Raw genomic sequence first — 22,335 nt, 5'->3', positions numbered from 1 at the left:
CGCAGACGCCCCAGCAGCCTGCAGGATACCGGAGGCGGCGGCAATGGGGGGGAGGGGGAGCAGAGGATCGGGAGGGGGCCCGCAATATCAGCGGGGGGCCCAGCCCCGTGGGCCCCACGCGGGCTACGGGCCTGATGACCACAGGTTCTGGCAAAACAAATGTAAGCTGGGGTCACACGGAGCATTAGGCACGCTAGAGAGATGGAAGCTAGGCGGATTTTCCAGGTGCAATCTCACTGCCACATCTGGGAAACGTAGAGCTCCCATGGCTCACCCGAGGCTTCACTCCGAAGATGCACCGTAAAAAACTAGTTTCCGGAAACTGCAGGGCATGAGCGGGCGTCTGATCGCGTTTCCGGTGGTAGTTCTGGTGCCCGCCCATGTCCCCTCGCAAAAAGGTTTCCCCCCCCAAGTCTCCATGGATGCGCACAAGCACCCAATGGAGCATGCGCACACTTTCGTAAAAAAAACAAACACAACCCCATTTGCCCCGCTTCTTTGCAGCGCCACAGGATTGTCCTGTGATCGGCACCTCCCCCCTAACCACGGGACCTCCATGGGACGTCTGCTTGCGCAACCGCGTGTTATTTTGCCCTGGGGCAAACAGCCACGCTTCCCCCCCGTGTTTTCCGGCCCGTGTGACCGGAGCCGTAAATTGACAATTCTACATAAAGAGAATCTGAGGCGAGGACTGCTAAAGATATCAAGACAGAAAAACAAGTATTTTTTAAATATATTAGGAAACCAGCCAGGGAGGTGGAGATTATTGGGGGAAAAGATGAACAATAAAATGGCCAATATTATAATGTCCCCTTTAAAGAATACTATGTACCGTTCCAGTTGCTGTTATGCCAAACAAGCTATTACACATCTGGAAAGTACAGAAGAGGACAAGCAAGATATCTGAGGGACTGGAGCACCTTTCCTATGAGAAAAGGCTAAAGAATCTAGATCTTTTTGGTTTACAAAAAAGATTATGAAGGGTGGTCATAACAGGTTTAGAAAACTATGCATGGGGTACAGAAAGTAGGTAACAATTTCTCTCTCTTCCATAATACTAGAACTTGAAGAACCCAATGAAGTTGATGGACAACAGATTTAGCACAGGCAAGAATTTTTTTTTTCATTCAACAAGTAGTTAAACTGTGTGCTGATGGACACAGTGATGGCCATAAGCATGGCTGACTTTAAAGGGGGATTAGTCAGATTCATGGAGGATAGGGTCTATCCGCAGTTACTAGTCAAGTTTCCCTGGGAACCACTACATTCAGAGGCTGTAAGGCTCCAGTATTAGGAGGTAACATCAGAGGAAGGCCTTGTTCCCTGTTCCCTGTTTGTTGGCCGGACTAGATGAAGCACTTGTCCAATCGCATGTATATATCACATGTAAATAAAAATAAATAAAAATCCAGCAGGACTCTCCTTACAAATTTGTAATATGGCACTCCCCCACACCCGCCATCAAGGAAGCTTGTTCTACATGGGAAACCTTGTTCTACATGAGGAACTGCTATATTAAAAACATGGTTCACATTAAGTGGGCAACCTTAAGCAGCAGAACCAGAAGGAGGCAACCACAAGACCATATATAGTTAGTGCACAAGGACAAGCAGGTAGGGATTGTCCTTCAGATATAGAGGTGGTAGGTCATGACAGGCTTTAAAGGTTATAACCAGCTCTTTGAATGGGATTCTGAAATAAATTTGCATCTAACCCCTGACAGTAACTGAGCTGCTGTGTTCTGAACCAGCTGTAGCTTCCAGGCGGTTTTCAAAGGCAGCCAAAGTTACAAAAGCATGGATCTGTGAGCAGGCCTATGGAGAGACAGCACATAAATTTGCTAAAAAAAAAAAAGAGCAAACAGCACACAAGACCAAATTATCACAATTAAGCAGGTTGGACTTAGGTGTTATCAAGTCCCTTAAAATTTTTTAAGTGGACAAGAGTCAGTCTTCCACTCAGCTTTAAGAATTTCTTGAGCTATGATCATTTTACATTCCTTCCAATATATAAAACTGTTATTCAATCACTTATGTTTTAATTTTTAAACACACTTATTTTTTAAAACACACTTATTTTTTTATTAAGTGGCTAACTTTGTAATTAATTCAAATAAAGGGGTTTTAAGTTAAAACAACAGTTATTTCCAGTTAAAGATCCCAAAACAGCTAGTGAATGAATAGTTCCACAAATTAGGAACAGATAATATACTTTATTTATTCCAGTCCTCCTATCCTGGGCCATTTTAGAACTTCAGGGCAGAATGGGATACACAGGAATCAACAATCTACCTGAGCTAAGGAGAAATCCCTGTCTCACTTGTTCTCCCCTCCCTCTCCACTGCTGATCAGCTGACTGCTGCTTCTCTTCACCAGCTACACTGGTGGCACTCATGGGAAAATGGTTCTCCAGGTGGCTATTGGGGCATCCCTCACCATTACAGATTCAACAGATTCAACAGATTCTGCTGTCCACCTTTTGCTTCTCTGCTGTGTGCCATTATTTTACTAATTTTGTTAGCATACTTGCTAGAGCAAGTGAGAGAGAAGAATGGACTAAGAGGGGGGAAATGGGGAGAAGAAGCCACACTTACTTCCTCTTCCAACTCTAGTGGTTTAAGGTACAGGATTGTCTGCGTTGCAACCTAGCGGCCCTACATCTCTAATTCACTGCAGGATGAACCATCTGCCAAGACATCACAGTGATCTTAAAATGGAATGAAGCAGTAACTTCACTTACATGACTTTGGATTTCTGTCATTTTGTCAGAATGCCAATCCTTCTGCCTGCTAGCTGGATGATTAGATGAGTGAATAGCTTTCTGTAATGCCAAAAGATCCTGACTATCACTTCCCGGCATCTGCAACACATATAAAAAATGGATGCTGATAAGTTTCTAAGAAGAAATGCACTTTGCTGCCTCCCTTCTCCCTGCCACCCAGATCCAAGCAATGCAGGTGAAGCCCATTATTGCAACTAAATTGCAATATTCTTAATATCTCTTTAATAATCATCATGTTTATAGATGCCATGCAGATTTGTTATAACCTCCACCCTTAAGGCATTCACATGCTGTTAGTCAAGTCACTGTAAGGAAGAGAGAACAGTTAAATAAGTGCCTTGCTGCATTTGTTCCTCATTTTAATAGCATTCCAAACAGCTGTTAAGATCATGAGCCACTTCCACAAAACCAAGGAAAAATGAGTTTAAAAGAATGAATGAAATTGGTGGGTATTTAGCATTATATAGACATTGAAGTCTTTTACTCTCCCTCAGCGCAAAGGAAGGAAGCTTTAGGCAAAACAAAATCTAATCAGAAACAGTTTTTGCCAATTCAAAAAACGAATTGATTGGGGGGTACTGTGGTTGAATACATCACCATGAATATTACTGAGCTTCCTTGGAAAGGGAGAAGGTTTGCTAATTGGCCTTTATTAGAAAATAAAGGTAAAAACTTGTTCCACCATTAAGTAGAAGGGGCTTAGTCTTTGTTCTACCAGCGGAAAGTAATAAGGAGCTGTCTGCCATGAAATATAAGGAATGTAAAGGACATTAAAATATATTATAATTCTGTAGCAAATCAAGTTATTAATTATTGTTTCTTTAGAAATTCTTTAGAAAATCAAGGTAATAATGTTTCTGAAATCAAACCACCTTTTCATTTGTGGAAATGGCTCAGGATACTTAACTTCTATGAAGAGACTGTGGCCCCCATGGAAAAAAAATACATGCTGCTGTGTTCAGTGAAAAATTTTTACTGGAGTGTTTTTTCAGTGTTACCATTCTTAAATATTAATACCATGGGTAGAGTGACTACAGGAATCTTTTTCAAAGAAGAGCTATGCTTTAAGTGATTCTTTGAATTAAAAAGAGGAAACAGAGATTTCTTGATGCTTGGATTCTCCGCCTTGGTGGATTCTGTCTGCAATATAAGATACAAAAACTAATTGCATAAATAATTCTAATTCAGGAGAACTACCCTTGCCTCTTAACCAGTACATATACTAACAGATAGTTATTTTCATATTATATCTGCCTTTTCTTAACTGTGGCAAGATCAGATTAATTGTTCTGCTGAATTAGAACCGTTTAATATAAACACTACTTCCACCCCCAGTATATTTAAAGAACATACATGTCAGTCTGGGCTTAGTAAATTAAATGTACTTTTATTTGCCTTTTGGGTCAAGTATATGAGCTATGGCTACGGAATCATCACTATCACCCTCCAAATGGGCAAGATCAACAATTGCCCGTACAGGTCCCTTCTCTGTAGTGCTTCCCCTGGAACGGAAGTCAGGAAGGTTCCCACGTATCTGCCATTTTGCAAAGTATGTAACATAATTGATCAGGAAGGAATTTTTTATAAAGGAAATAGGGCTACATCGTGACAGACTGGTCCAGGAAAATGTAGTACCATGCTTATGTAGTACCATGTTCTGCATTGTTTAATATGTCATAGTTAGTACTCGAGCTTTGTTCAGAATATAGCTCTGTTTCAAATTTCTGCAATCCTAGGCTTATAGCATTGTTTATGAGTTGTATTGTCTTACTGATTGCACTGTTTTACATTGTATAATCCGCCTTCACTATCAATGAGAAAAGCAGACTATAAATACTAAAAATAAATAAATAAATGTGATTTTTGAATGCAACAGAAATACATGTGTATACATTTTACTTTCACAAAGTGGGATTTTAGGGTCTTAAATTAAAATGACACATTGGGTCCAGATTCACCAATTTGTGAGAGAACTCCGAGAAAGGTTTATTTGCATGAAAAGAATCAAGCAAGTAATTAAAGATTACCCATTTGACAAACCATTCTTTCTCATCTGTCAATGAAAATGTATGCCTGAACAACCTTTAGGGTACCCAGAGGCATTTCTGAATTATATCAATCAGTAGAAAGGCATCTGGGTAAACTGAAGACACATCAAGGGCCATGTACAAGGTCTGGAGCAAATGAAAAATGTAGCTACATTATATTGCTAAGTTCCAATTCCTATTTTAAATACAATGGTCCAAGAAAATACCTCTACTAATTGGAATTTCCAACAGTGCAGAATTCCCACTATGTGGATACCTTGGAAGAACTTTAATAGATTGAAAATAGGATGATCTTTCTGATGACAACCTAGTTGTCTTTGCTTTTTAAGATCTACCACAGACAAGTAAATGCCTTAATATTATGAAATCCTCAAAATATATACAAAATATTTTAGGTATTACTATTTTCAGTGCCTAGTTGCTAAGGTCTCTGCCCAACTGACAAACAGCCTGCAATCCTACATATGTCACATCACCTCTGTTCCCAATTCTGTGTTTTAGAAACAACTATGCACAATGTATCTCATCATGGGGGAGAGTAGTATCAATCCATGGTGCATCATTAACACAATAGCTTGAGCTGAGTCAAGGGGCTGCCTCAACGTTAACAGCTTTAGTCAGCAGAACAGTTCATTGTGTCAGACTGTGAAGTTGTGGTATTACTGACACTTGTGTGAACTTAGGCAACCTTCACAGGCTGAATGCAATTCAGTTTTCCTGACCATTCAGGCAGCAGCTTTCCTTTAAAAATGCCTATTTGAATTTTGCCTGTTTGTCTTATTGATTTTCTTTTAATACACTTATGCACATGTTTTCATACTCATAACTACACTGCATAATGTGTTTTTAGCCTTATAAACAATTCTTTTGAAAATGAAGATATTCCGGAAAAAGAGCAAAACGATCATAACTGAAATGCAAGGTTAATAGAAAACTTTTAACATGAGAATGTAAATATCACAGCAACAGATAACATTCATTCATGTGAACATCACATTAATCACATTCATTAAAAGCATGGTGGATTTCGTAACAGCTCAGTAAGTATTTTGAAACTGCATTATGTAATGTATTTTATTCAAACATTGGCCAGCAGTAGAGATGGTCTAACAGCCAAACACGAAAAAGTTCAATGGAATTTCATTATAGCTATGTCCGGAATGTCTTCAAAGGGGAGTCCAGTATGCTAAAGAATGAATTGGCAAAATTTAAATAAATAACACTTTTATAATTAAGGAACATAATCATTATCTTGAGATCCTTTTTGTCTTCATTGTTCTGGTAAACAAGACAACAATGTAAAAAATGAATTCTGAGTTTAATGCTATGATAGCCACAAATTCCAAAGACACACTGCCAACATATTCATTCTTTTACTCTAAAGGCAAGCAGCATATGTGCATCCATACAGATGGATACACACACACACGCTGCATTCAGCTGTCACAACACACCTGTTTGTCCAAGGATGGTAAAAACACAGCTTAATCCCAATTTAGAGTCTCAGATTTTGGGGAAGAAACAAACTCCAATTTGCCCAAGAGCCTGCATTTGGATGTTACAGCGCATTAGCATTTGACTGAAGGCTTCAACACTAGGAAGCCTCCAAGCACACTCTGTGAATTAAGGGGGGTGGGGGTGGGAGGAGAAAACAGAACATACAAGCTTGGCAACAAGCAATGTTTGTGCCCCTCATAGACAAATCGAAGGTTAGTTGTGCTGTCTGATACGCTTTGTTGGATAATTGATTTACTCTGCAAAACAACGAAATTCATCTACTTGTGTGGAAAGTGCCGCCAAGCTGCAGCTGACTTACAGCAACCCTGCCGGGGTTTCAAGGTGAGAGATGAACAGAGGTAGTCACTGTCTGCCTCTGCATAGCAACCCTGGACCTTCTTTGGTGGTCTCCCATCCAAGTACTAACCAGGGCTGATCCTGCTTAGTTTCTGAGATCTGATAAGATTTGACCAGCTTGGACCTCTAGGTTAGGACAAATTCATCTACTACTCAATAACATTTTTATAAAACTGCACTAGTAATATCCTACTTGTCTCATTTCAAGTGTTTGTACTAATAAGTATTCGACAGAGTAAACATAAATCATACTAAAAAGTGTTGCCTAAAGGAATGTCTCTGCCTTTAGACTAGCCATGTAAGCACCCACCCCAGCTTCCTAAGGTCAACAGAAATGTTCTTAAAGATCCATTTTTAAACAGGCTGAATTAAAATATGAGAATATACTGGAACACATCTTTACAAGCTAGTTTACTTGGTTCCAGTTCTTTCACTCTGCTGCACTTGTGGTCTTTGTACTAGTGCTTTAGTTTAATTGTTTTATTGCTGAGAGACTTATTTTATTTTTGTGCAAGCTGACCTGAGTCAGGAGTCGGACACAAATCCAACAGATAATTAAAAAAAAATTCTCCTTATAGGTAATCTTCAACACATTTGCTAAAGAAGTTAATCTACTTTGTCAATATTATGCTTGGAATAGTGCCACAGAAACTTATCCTCTGCAGATGATGCACTCCAAACTGACTGGCATGTTATCATTATCTGAGATAACATTCTGGTGTAGCTCTCGTGTCCTGTTTTAACTACTAGCATGCTGGTGCATCAGCCTGAAAGTCAGACTGTCAGAAGGCTATATTAGAGATATTAGACAAAATTAAATTTCTAGATTTAAAAAGTTACGACAAAACAGCGGGGGGGGGGGATCTAAAGCTGCAGTTCTACTTTAAAAAAGGGAAAATACACACTAATTTTAGAAAACAAAGCTACTTACAGACTGAGACTTCTTTTTTTTCTTTTTCATTGACCTGAAAAAACCTTGCTTTTCTTTTTCCTTTAGTTGTTCAGAATGAGCATTTTCAGGACTTTTCCTAAACATGCAAGGGGAAAAGATTAAAATGTTGTAAAACAGCATTTTGTGCAAGCATTATGCTAAACATCAGGACAAAAATAATAATAATCCACCAACCCTTTTAAACTATAAGCCCTCAGGAAGCTCTAAAATACATAAAGGTTGCTCCAAATTGGGGCAATTCATGACAGGCTTTAATGTTCATGAAAGAATTCAGGGATGCTTTCCAGAATGCTCATTGAGCTCAGACAGACCTGCCAAACCACTGGGGGCCATACGAGGCTTTGGCACAGATGTCCAGGCACAAGCACAGATTGACAGTATTGGCCTACGCCTGGGCTCAAAGGCTTTGCACAGCCTGCACTAACTACATTCTACCTGCTGCTTAATTTGCTGCCAAGAAACCATCCTTTAGGGAAGTGCAACCTGCTCTGTGCTGGCTGCCAGCATCACCACACACTATGCCTATTTACTTCATTTCATGCCCTGCCTTTTCCTTCAGTGGGGATGTAAAGTGGATAACATCTTTCTAACATCTTCCATTTTATTTTCACAACAACCTTGTGAAGTAGGTTAGGCACACACTTTCATGGTGCAACTGGTTAAAGGTCATCCAGCAAGCTGCTGCTGCTGCTGCTGCTGCTGCTTCTTCTTCTTCTTCTTCCTTCTTCTTCCTTCTTCTTCTTTTTTGAACATTTTTTTATTTTATAAAACACACACATAACATACAAACATATAAACATAGATTTCGGGGGTTCCATTTTACATTTTGGTTTGTCCAATTATATTTTTAACTTTTTATCACCCTGCATTTTATGTATATCTCTTGTTTATAGTTAAGCATATAATTTTTGTTTTCTTCTAGTTCAGTTGTATGTCCATAATGCTAATTGTTGTACTCTTCCATCCATTTATAAAATCTTGACCATGTATTCTCAAAAGATTTTTCATTATGTCCTCACAATGGTCATCCAGCAAGCTTCCATGGGTCTGCGTCTCCCAGATCCTAGTCTGATACTCTAACCACAGCATCAAGATCCAACACATTAAGAACTATACAGCAATAAATCTCCTCTGCCCCAGCTGTGGATTTGGATAAAATACAGAAATGGGTCTGGAAACTTCCCAGCAAATTCAATGACATGGAACTATTCAGTTTTTCCCCTGTTATCATTGGCTCTCTCATATGGTTTATTTTGATTTCATGAAATGTCATAGGTTCATTTTACCTGCTGGGGTATAAATAATGTTACAAATAACATTAAAATAATTTTCAGATTGAAACTAAAGTAGTAATCTTTTTATAAGAGGAAACAATTTTTGGCAATTCTCCATCCCACTATAGACTATCTGCATCACATCCCACATAGTTTATATTTTCTCTGTCTTCAGGACCAGTATTTCAGGAAGTACAGCAGGAAGTAGGAGACAGGAAAGATCAATTCCATGAGCATAGTCCTTTGGATCCATTAAGACCAGAAAAAAGGGTAAAGCTAAGCAAATTACATTAACAAGCTAACTAAAATCTTACCAAGAAATTCTACATGTAAAGAAACAATGCAATTAAGATTTATTAATTTAGATTATAGCAAGAATCTTATCAAAAATTTAACATCTACACTGGTCAAGAGGTGGTTATCCATCCACTAGTTTAAAAACTATTCCTTCAGAAAAATGAGGCCAATTATCACCCAGTCTCTAATCTGGACAAAATGAGAGAGCAGTAGAGGACCAACTCCAGGGCTTCCTGAAAAACTCATCTGCTCTGGAAACTTTTCACAACCAAAGAAAGAGAGAATCATGGAAAACAACTATCACAGATAAGAATAAATCATGACAAACTAACTACTAATAATTACTTCCAAATACATTTTGGTAATTTTATATAATTTCCACATAAATAGTGCAAAACATGCCAAGTTATTCAATGTGTAGCATAGATAAATACAATCTCAATCTCCACTTTCAAGGAAGGGAGCAACATCAGAAATTTTTCTTATGTTCATTTTGCAGCTATCAACTTGAAAGGAAAGTGATGTTCCTGCCATGAAAAAGTCTGTCGAAACACAGCTTCAAGCAGGCATCTGTGTTGCAGGATGGTTACCAACAGGATTTGAAGCTGCTTTGATTTGAATACAGGATGCTTTTCAACAGAATTTGAAGCTGCTACGATTTGTGTATACTGAATGCATCCCTTACTCTTTAGGAGACTCTTCCCTTTTATTAATTTTTGTAATAACACTATTGAATGAATCTTTTTGAATTAATACCAAATTGAGATTGTATTTATCTATGCTGCACAATGAATAACTTGGCATGTTTTGCACTATTTATGTGGAAATTATATAAAATTACCAAAATGCATTTGGAAGTAATTATTAGTAGTTAGTTTGTCATGGTTTGTTCTTATCTGTGATACTGGAAACGTTTCAGTCTGGCTTCAGGCCAGGCTATTATTTATTTATTTATTAAATTACACTTTTAGGTTACCCTGAAAGACAAGGCTCAGGGTGGCGTACAACACATTATCGGATAGAGGTAGCTTTAGCAGATGACCACTATGAATGCAGACAAAGGCCATGACTCTTTGTTGCTCTTACTGGGATTTAAGTGCAGCCTTTGATACAGTGGACCATGCCATCCTGCTGGGGTATTTGGAGGCAGAGGCACGTACTGAGGACATGCTTTGGACTGGTTCATATCATTTCTCAGGATGTCAGGAAGGGGGAGACCTTGATGGACATTGTGCTTCCCATCCTCACTGGGGTTCAGCTGACCCTTGCTGACTTGGTCATGTGCCAAGGGATTATGCTGGATTCAGCACTACTGCTTGAGAAGCAAGTTAATGCAGCTTTTAAAAGCCCCACTTTCTTCCATTTCAGTTTAGCCCAGAAGATGGCCCCCCTACCATAGCTTGGCTGATCTAGCCACCTGGATCCACACCATAGAAACTCTGAGACTAGAGTCAACTCAGTCCACTCAGAGACTGCAGTCAACTCAGAGACTGCCAGTTGGCACAGAAGCTCAGGAGCTAGGCAGAGCATGCGTATTACTTCCATTCTGCAGTCACTCCATTGGCTGCCCATCAGTTACTGAGTTCAATTCAAGATATCGGCTATAACATACAAAGCCCCTCAAAGCCTTTGACCATCTTATCTGTAGGACCGCCTCTTCTCCTATGCTATGCCATGACATCTTCACTCATTCTAGAAGGGCCTTCTACAGATGTCATTCTGCAAATGGGAAAGATCAACAACTGTGCATAGAAGTGCATTCTCTGTTGCGGCCCCCACCTTAAGGAACTGCCTGCTGGATGAGGTTAAGAAGGTGCGCATTCTCTTGGCATTCTGCAAACTGTGCAAAAATGATTTATTCAGGAGGGCATTTTTACATAGGGAACAGTGCTTTACTCTAATGGTTCAGAAAGTGCTTTAATATAATGGCTTTAATGAAGGGATAGGGACTGTGGACTATACTGGTGTGTATAACACATATAATCTGTTGCAGTATGTATTAAGCTAAAGGTAAAGGTTTCCCTTACTTGAAAGCTAGTTGAATCCGACTCTAGGGGGCGGTGCTCATCTCTGTTTCCAAGCCAAAGTGCCAGTGCTGTCCAAGGACATTTCCATGGGCATGTGGCCGGCGTGACTAAACACCAAGGCGCACAGAACGCTGTTACCTTCCCACCGAAGTGGTACCTATTTATCTACTTGCAATTTCTTGCTTTTGAACTGCTAGGTTGGCAGGAGCTGGAACCAGAGACAGGAGCTCACGCCGTCATGTGGCACTCGGGTCTCGAACTGCTGAACTACAGACCTTCCGGTCTGCAGCTCAGCGTCTTAACCTCTGAGCCACCACAGCCTCTACAGCATGTATTACCCTACTGTAATTTCTATATTGCTTCTCATGTTAACATTTATGCTTTGTTTCAGCTAGATATCCCATCCTGTTGACTGTATTGACTTACACTGTGTAATCCACTTTGAGTCTCAGTAAGAAAGGCGGACTATAAATAAAATTATTTTTTAAAAATGAACAGATATACCAAAAAGGCAGACAGATACAGCAACTGAGATACAGTAACAGAGAAGAGATCTTTAGATTTAGGCAAAGGGGGTTGCTAACCCCAAATATAGTAAGAGTTCACAGAACCCAGACTGAATTAGAAGACAAGAACCAAAAGCTAGAACGATTTTTTTTTAAAAAAGAGGAGGTAATAAGAAAGGTGAAGATGGGATAATAAATTAGAGGATTGGATTCAACAAAGAAGTCTTTTAGATAGCATTGATATGAATATTGTTAAAGCAACAAGACAGATAAACACGTGAGATAAAGGACAAGAGAGAGAATAGGATTAACAAAACAGAGTATGGGACTGGAGTAAGCAGAATGCCAGTCAGTTCAGAGTAACAGATGAGACAGAAGGCAGGCACTGTGAAGAATGGGGATAGTGAGGTGAGGTAGGCATTAGAGTTTACATTGCCTAATCTTTGAAAGTCTCTCACAGCACATCTGTCACCCATCCCTTCTCAGAGTAGTGAGTCAAGTTAAATATCAACATTAATTTTATTGTACACGGATCAAATAAACTGTTGTTCATTTCCCTAGAATGAGTATTTAGCTCAGAGTTAATCAAACAAAAATCACTTTGCCAGATTAGACCAAAGTCTATGGAATCCAAAATTTCCAACTGTGTTCAGAAAGGCAAGACAGTGAATGTCTTCCCAGCTCTTTATACAAAATATCTTGTGTTCATACAATCTCTTTCCTTGAACTAATATAGCTAAAACCATTGATGTGACCCATCTTTTTAAAAGCTATCTTAGAGCAGTCATACCTTGCGGCAGGGAATTTCCTGAATTCGTTTCAGAGGGCAGCCATGTCAGTCTGCAGCAGAACAGTTAGGAGGAGGAGGAGGAGGAGGAGGAGAATTGGATTTATACCCCACCCTTCACTAGGAGTCTCAGAGCAGCTTACAATCTCCTTCCCTTCCTCTCCCCACAACAGACACCCCATGAAGTAGGTGGGGCTGAGAGAGCTCTGAGAGAACTGCTCTTGAGAGAACACCTCTGAGAGAACTGTGACTGACCCAAGGTCGCCCAGCTGGCTGCATGTGGAGGAGTGGGGAAATCAAACTTAGTGCTCCAGGTTAGAGTCTGCCAGTTTTCACCACTACACCAAACTTGCTCTCCGGTCAGGTCTAGTAGCACCTTAGAGACCAACAACATTTTCAGGGTATAAGCTTTGAAGAGGTCCAAGCTTCCTTCATCAGATACTCCTGAAAGCTTATATCCCTCCCAAACGTTGGTCTCTAAGGTGCTATTGGACTCAAATCTAGCTATTCCTAATTTAAAATATGCACTGTACGAAGAGAAGTAATTCCTTTTGCTATTACTGAATCTAAGGCCAATCAATTACCCAGAGTTTTACTTCCCAGCTGCTCTGATGTGACACAGAATCGTATTATTATGGGAGAGAAAAATGTTTCTTTATTCACTTTCACCACCTTCATGACAACTATATTACTCACAAAATATCCTAAATTATACATGGAAAGATGCATTTTCATCTCTTTTCATTAGCTGAGGTATTTTTTAAAACAGGACTCTGAGTTAATGCCCTTAAAAGCTATTTCTCTAGGCTAGCCACCCACACAACACACATTCATCACACTATGTTATACTGCTAACATATGTTTAGTTGGAAGAAACAGCCAAAATTAAGTTTTTAAAATTTTATTCACTGCCTTTGCCTCATCTGGTACCCACAGAATGGTATTTTAAAACTGTACAAGAGGATTAAAGTTACTGTATGTACCCTGTAGTACAGGATATATATACTAGGATACTCCCATCTTATGCAACTGCCAATTAAAATTCATTTCTCCTTTAATCATCAGTAGTGGATAGATGAAAGCTAGACTTTTTATCAAGTGAACCAAACCCTATTTAAAATCTATTGCAGCCAAGAAAAACAGCAAAGATTGTTCAGTCCATACCACAGCAAACAAGGATTTTAAGTAGGAGGAAATGTACCAGATAATCTGATGCCATTAAAAAAGACGTCTAGGATTAGGCAAGAGTAAACAATTGAATTTTGCATTTCAAAGAATTGACCCTTCAATTTTGGAAACTGTAAAATGCTTCAACTTTAGTTTGAGCTACACAAAGAGATGGACAGGGCAGAAGATGCCTGAGGAACATATAAAGTTTATAACAGAATCAGACTATCAGTTCATCTAGTTCAGTGTTGACTATTCTGAAGGAGTACTCTCCTCAAGAATCTCCAGCACAGAAAGGTTTTTTCTAACACCTGCTACCTAAGATCCTTTGACTAGAGATGTCAGGGACTGTTTCTGTTCTGTCCTGTGTTTGAGGCACAGTCCCTTCCCAAGTGTCATGAATATGTTTCCCATCACCATCCCCTTTCCCACAATATCTCATGAAGATACCAATGCTCTCACCAGGGATCAAAAGCAGTTTGTCTCTTCGAGTGGCTTGTTATACTGCCACTCTCTGCTGGTAGTGCAGGGATTCTGTTAGAGGCACTGTTATCGAGGAATGTTCCTTCTGGGCGTGGAGATGGAACTGTAATAAAAATACCAAGTTGGTGTTTATCCATTCTCATCTAAATGTCTCATTTTTCATTATACAATTAAAAAAATGAATTCCTATTCATATTTGTTTTGAGAAAGTAAGGCCCCGGTCACATGACAAAGTTGCCGCGGGAGAGGCACGGATGGTGGGCGGATTATCTGGGCGCGATCACACCCCAACATCTGGGAAGTGGAGCGTACTTGTGGCTTACCGCCAGCAATGTGCGTTAAAAAAGTAGTACCTCCAAAGTACTAGTAAACGTTTGCCACGGGCTGCCTCCAGACTCCCGTGGTGTGATCGCGCCGGTGCGCGGCATTCCCCTCCGGTACCTCGTTTACCCGCCGACGCTGAGGGAAGGACCTGTGGTGTGCCGCCGGTGCGTCTGATCACGTAATCGTGGATCAAACTGTGCCGGGGCAATTAGCCACGCCTCCCCCCCCCCGCAGTATCCGGCCCGTGTGACCGGGGCCTAAATAGAGTTTCTCCAAATGTGATCCTCATAGTTATCTCTTTATTTACTGCACTGTCAGTTTATGAAACACAACATGCTATCAGCACCGGCAAATGTATAACAACAACAATAACAACAAAGGGACTAGGTCTTAGCATGTGGAAAACAGAATCAACTTGGAATCAATTTTTTAAATGATTAGAATAATTCCCTTAGGCAATTTCAAAGGCCAAATTCCATCTCAAATCCGATCACAGAACATCTTGCTTACACAATAAATAAATAAATCTTTTCCTTAGTTAACAAAGCCAGATTGTGGCTGCGAGAATAAGTTTTATTATTTCCTCATAATGTAGATGTTCTAAGGAAGCATATAGCATATTCTGACATATGTACAGAAACACAAGATAATGTGTATAACATTTTAAACAGTCCCAGCAGACCCAAGAGAAGTTATCTACTGATTCATGTAAAATTGTTGTTGTTTTTGTTTTTTTACAAATGTACACATTTAAACACAAACAAATCTGCTACCCATCTTTCCCATATATTTTCTCAAGAGCTAACAATATATGTAGCAAAGAAAAGTAAAGATGGGGGAAGGTCAAATTATTAATTTAGTGAAATTATTTAGTCAAATTATTATCAGTGCTATCTGAAGCATGCTTTTATTTATTTATTTAGATTTATATCCCACCCTCCCTGCAAGTGGGCTCAGGGCAGGTCACAACAGTAAAGTTACAAAACCATTAAAAATAATAACAAATAAATAATTAAAACAATTCAAAAGGTAGGAACTACAATAAATTCATAAGGTTCAACCATCCTAAATAGCTGGAAGCAACAAGACCATGAACCAAAGAACAGTAAAGATGTTATTCATATGGGCAGCATACAGATTAGAAAGCCTCAGCAAGGGAGGCCAAATAATTGGGTGCCTGCCGCCTCAACCGAAGGCTTAGCAGAACCACTCCATTTTGCAAAACAGCAATAGATCTCGCAGAGTCCTGAGCTCAGATGGGAGTATGTTCCACCAGGCCAGGGCAGAAAAAGCCCTGGCCCTGGTCGAGGCTAAGTGGACGTTCTTTGGGCCACGGACAACCAGTAGACAACCAGTAGACAACCACCGTGCACAAGACTCTCTGGAGCACATATGGGGAGAGGCAGTCCCTTAGATATGTCAGTCCCAGGCCACATAGGGCTTTAACGGTCAATACCAACACCTTGAAATGGATCTAGTACTCCACTGGTAGCCAGTGCAATTGGTGTAGCACCAGCTGGATGCGCGCCCGCACAGATGTTGCAGTCAGCAGGCACGCTGCTGCATTTTGCACTAGCTGGAGCTTCTGGATCAGTTTCAGGGGTAAGCCCATGTAAAGCAAGCTACAGTAATCAAGCCTAGAAGTGACCATCACATGGGTCACTGTAGCCAAGTCCTGGGGCAGAGATATAGGGAACCAGTTGCCTGATCTGCCAAAGATGATTAAAAGCCGACCTGGCAACTGTGGTGACCTGGGCCTCCACCAAAAGTGAGGCATCCAGGCTATAGCCTGCTGACTTCAAAGGACCAAGAAGAGTGTAACTGCTCAGTCAGGATGGCACTATGTATGAAGCGAAAACTGGAGGGGAAGAAAGAATGAGCAGTTGACCAGCCCAGAACTAATGGAAGTACATAAACTTCAGTAGTTATAAACCCACAAACTTATGCCAAATACAAGTTTTGGTTCAGGAGTCTCCTTTTTATGAGGTGTATTTCATAGTATACTGTGCATAAAGCAAGATCTCTACACAATGCTCAAAAGAAAGACAGTGGTTATACTTGAAGTGCTGAGAGCACTAATCTTTTTACCACTAATGAAGTTGAACTCATAAGTTACCATTCTTAGAAAGTATTTGTAAGAATAGATTATACTCACAAACAAATTATTAAATCAAACTATCTGGAATAAGGCAGGACACCCTTCCCTGTCCTGGCTATTGTAATAAAATTGCAGATCAAAACAGCTGGACAAAGTATTCCACTCAAAGACAAATACTAAAGACAAAATGATTCCAAAGTGCTATAGTCCTCTGACCCAAGTTTTGGACACTGATCCAAGCTTTAATGAAAACATCTTCCACAACAAGTTGAATAAGTAAACAGAATCCTTTGCCCATCAAAGTCATCTGTAATCTCATTCTACCTCAAAATGAATGGCTGGATTCTCCCACAAAACAAACTCTACATTCAAACTTAAACATAATTTATTAAAACCAAGAATGAGAGTCAATGTCCTCCCGTCATATTAAATACAGCCTTATCCCCAGGGGTCATTTCGTAGAAAAATAGCTAGGGGAACTCATTAGCATAACTCATTAGCATATGCCACACCCCCTGACATCAGGGGCCCGGCGGTGGACCTGCAAGGCCAGTGGGAGTGCGAGGAAGCCCTGCCAAGGCCCTCCCTGGCCCCAGGCAGGCAGGGGTGGGGAGAGGCGGGGAGGAAGCAACTTACCCTCCCTCTTCTCCTGCCTCCTCCTGGCTGAATGAGGGCTGGAAGTGGGGCGGCTGGAAGCAAGGAGCGGGGCTTTGTCATGTGCCCCGCCCCCTGCACCTCACCCGGGGGAACTGTGTTCCCCCACGTTCCCCCCCGAAATGACCTCTGCTTATCCCTATCTAATACATCTCTGCATTCAGCAACTGATATTCGACTCCTGAGAAACATGTTATGGTACTAACATAGATTAGGGAGACTGAACCAACCAGCAGCTGTACCTTAATTTTTAAAAAATGTTATTCCATGTCTCCATACCAACATTTGCTATTTCAGCCTCACTCCATCACTAAATTTCTTATCATTCGTTGCTGGCATCAAAAAAGGCAGAAATTGGCTAGTAAGCCACATACACCCCTGTTCAGAGGCTAGCAAGCTTTCATGTAAATCCTTACCAAACAAGATTTCAAATAAATCCTTGCCAAAAAAATGAGAGTCAGGCCAAAAATTCAGGCATCAGACCCCTTTTTTAGCCTTTGGGTTTTAAAATTTTAATTACCATAATTTCTAATTATTGCCACCACAAAACCTAATCCTGAACTCCTTAGTGTTTCTCATAATTTTATTAAAGCTATGACAGAAGTGCTGTAGTATATAATTTAATATGAGGTAACTCTGGTTGTTGTCACCACAACATATACTAACTCAGGGACTGGCAACCTTATTTAGTGAGAGCTACTTTTCAATAACGTAAAACATCCAGAGCAAGCTCCCCCCCCCCCGGCATGTTACAAAGTTTTGTTCTGTCCTAGAAACTGAACATGGACTTGGAACAGCACCAGAAATGAAGCTATCAGCTAAGCAGCACAGAGAAAAATCCTATGACATAAGGGTTTTTTTTTGGGAGGGTGGAGAGCCTGGAGCACATCTTTCTGCTATCCTTTACTGGATCTCCTACAGGATAAACAATCTACTCTGCAAAGGCCAGAAAGCAACCTGTAGCTCACAAATTACCTGCTGGAGATCCCTGATCTAACCTCCCCAATTTCTCAAAATTCTATCATTGCTTTGAAAGGCTCAAGTTAATTGACTCTTTGAGCCAATACAGAGGCAACTGGTTAAGCAATGAATTTATCCAGCATCCATGGATGGTGTAAAGTTAATGTATAAAGAAGCAATGACGAGAACCTCATGGAGCTGCATTTTATGTCACACAACAAAACATATTCAGGTGTGAAATGGCAGACATTGTATTTCTCCTGAGGATCACCAAGGGACTCTAATAAAATCATTGCTGGTGACCTAGGATTTGTTGAGCCTTGTCAGACTTGATGCTGGTAGCAGATACTGAACTCTTCCCACTCCACCCTGATCTTTTTATTTGTATGCCCTGGATGTTTTTGACTCTTTGCAAACACTACCTGCCAACCACATACCTAGAATATTCACATACAGAGTCCAAAACCACAACAAAGCACCTAGAAGAGCCTGCACATCCCACACCAGTTTCAACTCACATAAAAAGCACACAACTGATTTGTGGTTAATGCACCTTACTGAACTGAAAAAGCAAATACCATGCCTCTAAAAAAGCTAACATAGATTGATATAAAGTGAAGGGCACTGAGATAGGGAGTTTGTAAGAAACACTAGGATAGGTAGACAGTTGCTTTCCCTCCAACCAGCCCCAGCCCTCTAATTCCACTGTGAATAGGTGTCACGGGCTGGAGTGCAGGCAGGGTGAGAGAGTCCAGTCCAAGGTAGAAACACCAAGCCCAAAGCACAAACCGCAAGCGTAGTAGTCAAGCCAGAGTCCGGGGTGTCAGGAGCCAAAACACCAGAGTCCAGGGCATGAACCAAGAGCGTTGTCGTCAGAGCCGGGGTCGAGGAGCCAAAGCAGGAAACAAGAATCAGGAACACGGGCGAGGTGGGTGCAGAGCGTCATCAAGCTGACTAGTTGCTGGCACAACGGATCAACAGAGAGGGAGGTGCTAAGTATCCCTCAGGTGCTGTTTTCAATTAGTGGCCAGCGTGTGTGTCCCGGCTCCTGTTAGAACTCAGGGCTGAGGGACCACCTGCTGCGCAGGCATGCCTCTTGCTGCCGGGATGCCAAGTCCTGCCAGCGCTGATCCCACAAACGGGTCACCAGTGGAGGCGAACCAGGGGGGCTGTCTGACGTGTGTTGTTCTGCCCCAGCTGTTGCCAGAGCGGGCTCTGCGGCTTCATTGGTGTCAGGTGTAGATTCTGCCGGAGCCGGGAGGTCATCCTCAGCAGTACTCAAGACTTCTGCTGGGGCTGGGAGCTGATCCTCGGCAGCACTCATGACAATAGGATACTTGTGTAAACCACTTTGTGGATGAACACAGTTAAAACAGTAATGGGCTCCACTGGTGTTTCCTTCTGCCTTTAGGGATGCATTGAAGGAGCCTGCCATGTTGCAGTGTCTTGCTGTTGCTGATAGCAGAAGTGGGGTGGTAACAGGAGTCTGTTGCAAGGAAGACTTGGAACTGAGATTAGTTTCATGAGCCTTCCTTGCCAGCTGATTCTGTAATGAGGTTGGGCATGGAGCATTAGCAGGAAGACCAGGTTAAACCAGGACACAGCAATCATACATGATGCAAAATTATAGTCAGGACCAACTATGGTTAATAAGCTAGTTTCATACCCTGGCTTGAGCTAATTATAGTTATAGGTCCAGATGATCAATTATTTTTGGTTATCTTAATTAAATCATAGTTTTGTGTTATGTCTGAATGGAGCCATACATTCTGTTTAAGAGAAGACAAGCTCTAAAATCTTACCAAGCCCTAAAATATCTTTCTTCAAGCAGAAAGATAAACTGAAAGGGAGGACAGAACAGGGTACCTCAGAACAGTGGTTCTTTCAGTCATTTTTAAACCTTGCATATCGTTCCAAAAACAGAAGGCTTTCCCCACTTCCTTTTTAGGGATTTTTTTTTGCCAGAAAGAAGAACAGTAATATTCATTATATAATTAAATAGCGATAATCTTTTATTAGAATAACAGTAGCAATACTGATTCAGTTTTATATGATAAAATACCTCTGTAAAAGCTACCAACTCTCCTTGGTACAGAATCATTATACAGAAGTCTATTTTCTTTTGTAGATGTTCCATCATCTGCATGCGGCTCATGGTATGTTCCACCCTAAATTCAACAAAAAAAATTAGAGCAAACAACTTATTAAACTAAGAAGCTTAAATTGTTCTCCAGTGATATGCAACAGAATAGGAATTAATCTGTGGACTTTGCTTTTAATAAACTGAAGTCCAACACAATTGAAAATGAACCATGGTAAAGGAATCTGAAACAAAAGTGATTCAAACTACAGACTTGAGTGTGTGACTGAAAGGGTTCTCTGATTATTCCATCTATCCCCTATTGGTTCAATCACCTGCCTGGTTCAAAGGCTTGCCCCAAAAGAATAGTCTTACAATCATTAGCTGCAATTTATGCTCAAAGCTTCAGTAAAATGGTCAGGACAAGAAAGTTCTAAGCTAAGAAGCTGCCTCTGAGCTGCTTTGCTCTCCTAATGTTCAGACTTCACAGAAAGGCAGTAAACATGCATTCAGTACCTCTTAGACATCCTGACTGGATTGAGTAGCAAAGTAAGTTTTTAATACATGTAGAACCCAAGCAATGGACAATGCTCAGTGCACTCATTAAAACATTTTCCTGAAAGTAAGCCTCACTGAATAGACCTGAGTAGGATTCTGAGTAGGCCTGCTAACAAAACCACAGCCAGAATGGGCAAGCTGCCTTGAACAACTTGTGGTTGGAAAGGCAGAATAACAATAGTAATATCACACACACTGTGACTGCAGGTAGGACTATATAATCAACATTAAGACTACGGAAATATCTTTACAGTGCATTCAGTGACTAGTTACTCATCAGTGACACAGAACAACACATGTTTAATGCTACTAATATATATAATGTATATGGATAGCATCTAATATACAAATGTTAATAATAAAGATACTACTTAAATTAACAGTTTGCTTGCAGGAATTTACTTTAGTGGTAAAACATTTCACATTGTCCCATATACTTAAGTAGTATCTTACTTAACCATGAACTAACATACCCTATCATGCAACTTATTTTATATAGTCACTTTTTACATAGTAAGTACATGCTTGAACAGAACTCTAATTCATATTAGGATCAAAATGCAAACCTGTGTCTAGATGAGTCTGCTTATGGGAATGCAAAGAAAAAATGTTAGCCCTTACATAAAACATCCCAGAAAGTATGAAAAATTAAATGGGAGTGTTCAAATAATAAGACTCTTAATGATTCCTGTCTTATCTACTAAAAGATTTGTATCATGGCAAAGCAAAATTATGGCCCAAGAGAGTTTTTGTCCCTGGACTCTTTTCCTACTGCTACTCCAGTGATGGAGGGGTCTGTCTGAGAGTGATTTTTAACAGCTTTCACTTGTTTGCCAACTGCAGCAATTCCTGGAGAAAGCCACTGTTACACGCACTTTGGTAAGAGTCAGTTTGTAAAACTATATGTGTTTTATGAATGGTCACCTTTGATGGAGATTTGGAAACTCAGACTGCTCAGAATGCAGCAGCCAGAATAGTAATTGGTGTGCAATGCACATTATGCACCAATTTTATATCAACTATATTGTCTTCCAGTTTGTTTTGGACCCAACACAAAACGTTGGTTTTAGACTCTGAAGCCCCGAAGTCCCTGAAGGACTACCTCTAACCCATATATATCTGCCCCTGCCCTGACACAGCCTGAGGAGGCATTGCTGTAGAAACTCATTTTGTCTGGGTACATCTGATGGGACCCAAATTAAACGCTTCTGGACAACTGCCTCAAGACTTCAAAATGCCCTTTACTGGGAACTTTAATTTCCTCATTACAGACCATCCAACATCAATTAAAGACTTTAAAACATTTTCAGACTGTTCCTTAATAACCATAATAAAACAACTTTTATCCTAGTTTTAGTTACAAATTGCTTCTTGTATTTGTATTTGATTTTCTATTGTAAACTGCCTTGGGCATAATTTTATTGAAAAGCAGCATAAAAATGCCTACATAAATAAAAGATGTTGATAAATGGGAAAAAAGGGAAA

At 40.4% G+C, this 22,335-nt stretch overlaps 1 protein-coding gene across 1 annotated transcript in view; it reads right to left on the bottom strand.

The window, feature by feature from the left end:
- The window catches only part of CDKL5 (cyclin dependent kinase like 5), a 57,833-nt gene that overhangs the window by 3,839 nt on the left and 31,659 nt on the right, over nt 1-22,335 (bottom strand). The window contains exons 12-16 of the mRNA XM_015417600.1: nt 20,275-20,380; nt 14,156-14,279; nt 7,615-7,711; nt 3,799-3,921; nt 2,740-2,859 (exon numbers count right to left, since the gene is read on the bottom strand). Coding sequence (XP_015273086.1) covers nt 2,740-2,859; nt 3,799-3,921; nt 7,615-7,711; nt 14,156-14,279; nt 20,275-20,380 — 570 coding nt within the window. The remainder of the gene's footprint in view (nt 1-2,739; nt 2,860-3,798; nt 3,922-7,614; nt 7,712-14,155; nt 14,280-20,274; nt 20,381-22,335) is intronic.

Source organism: Gekko japonicus, unplaced genomic scaffold, assembly GCF_001447785.1.
Source record: "Gekko japonicus isolate JY-2015 unplaced genomic scaffold, Gekko_japonicus_V1.1 scaffold18, whole genome shotgun sequence".
In the NCBI taxonomy this organism is placed as follows: Eukaryota; Metazoa; Chordata; class Lepidosauria; order Squamata; family Gekkonidae; genus Gekko; species Gekko japonicus.
The sequence above is the reverse complement of the archived record's forward strand: the minus strand, read 5'-3'. Positions and strand labels throughout refer to the sequence as shown.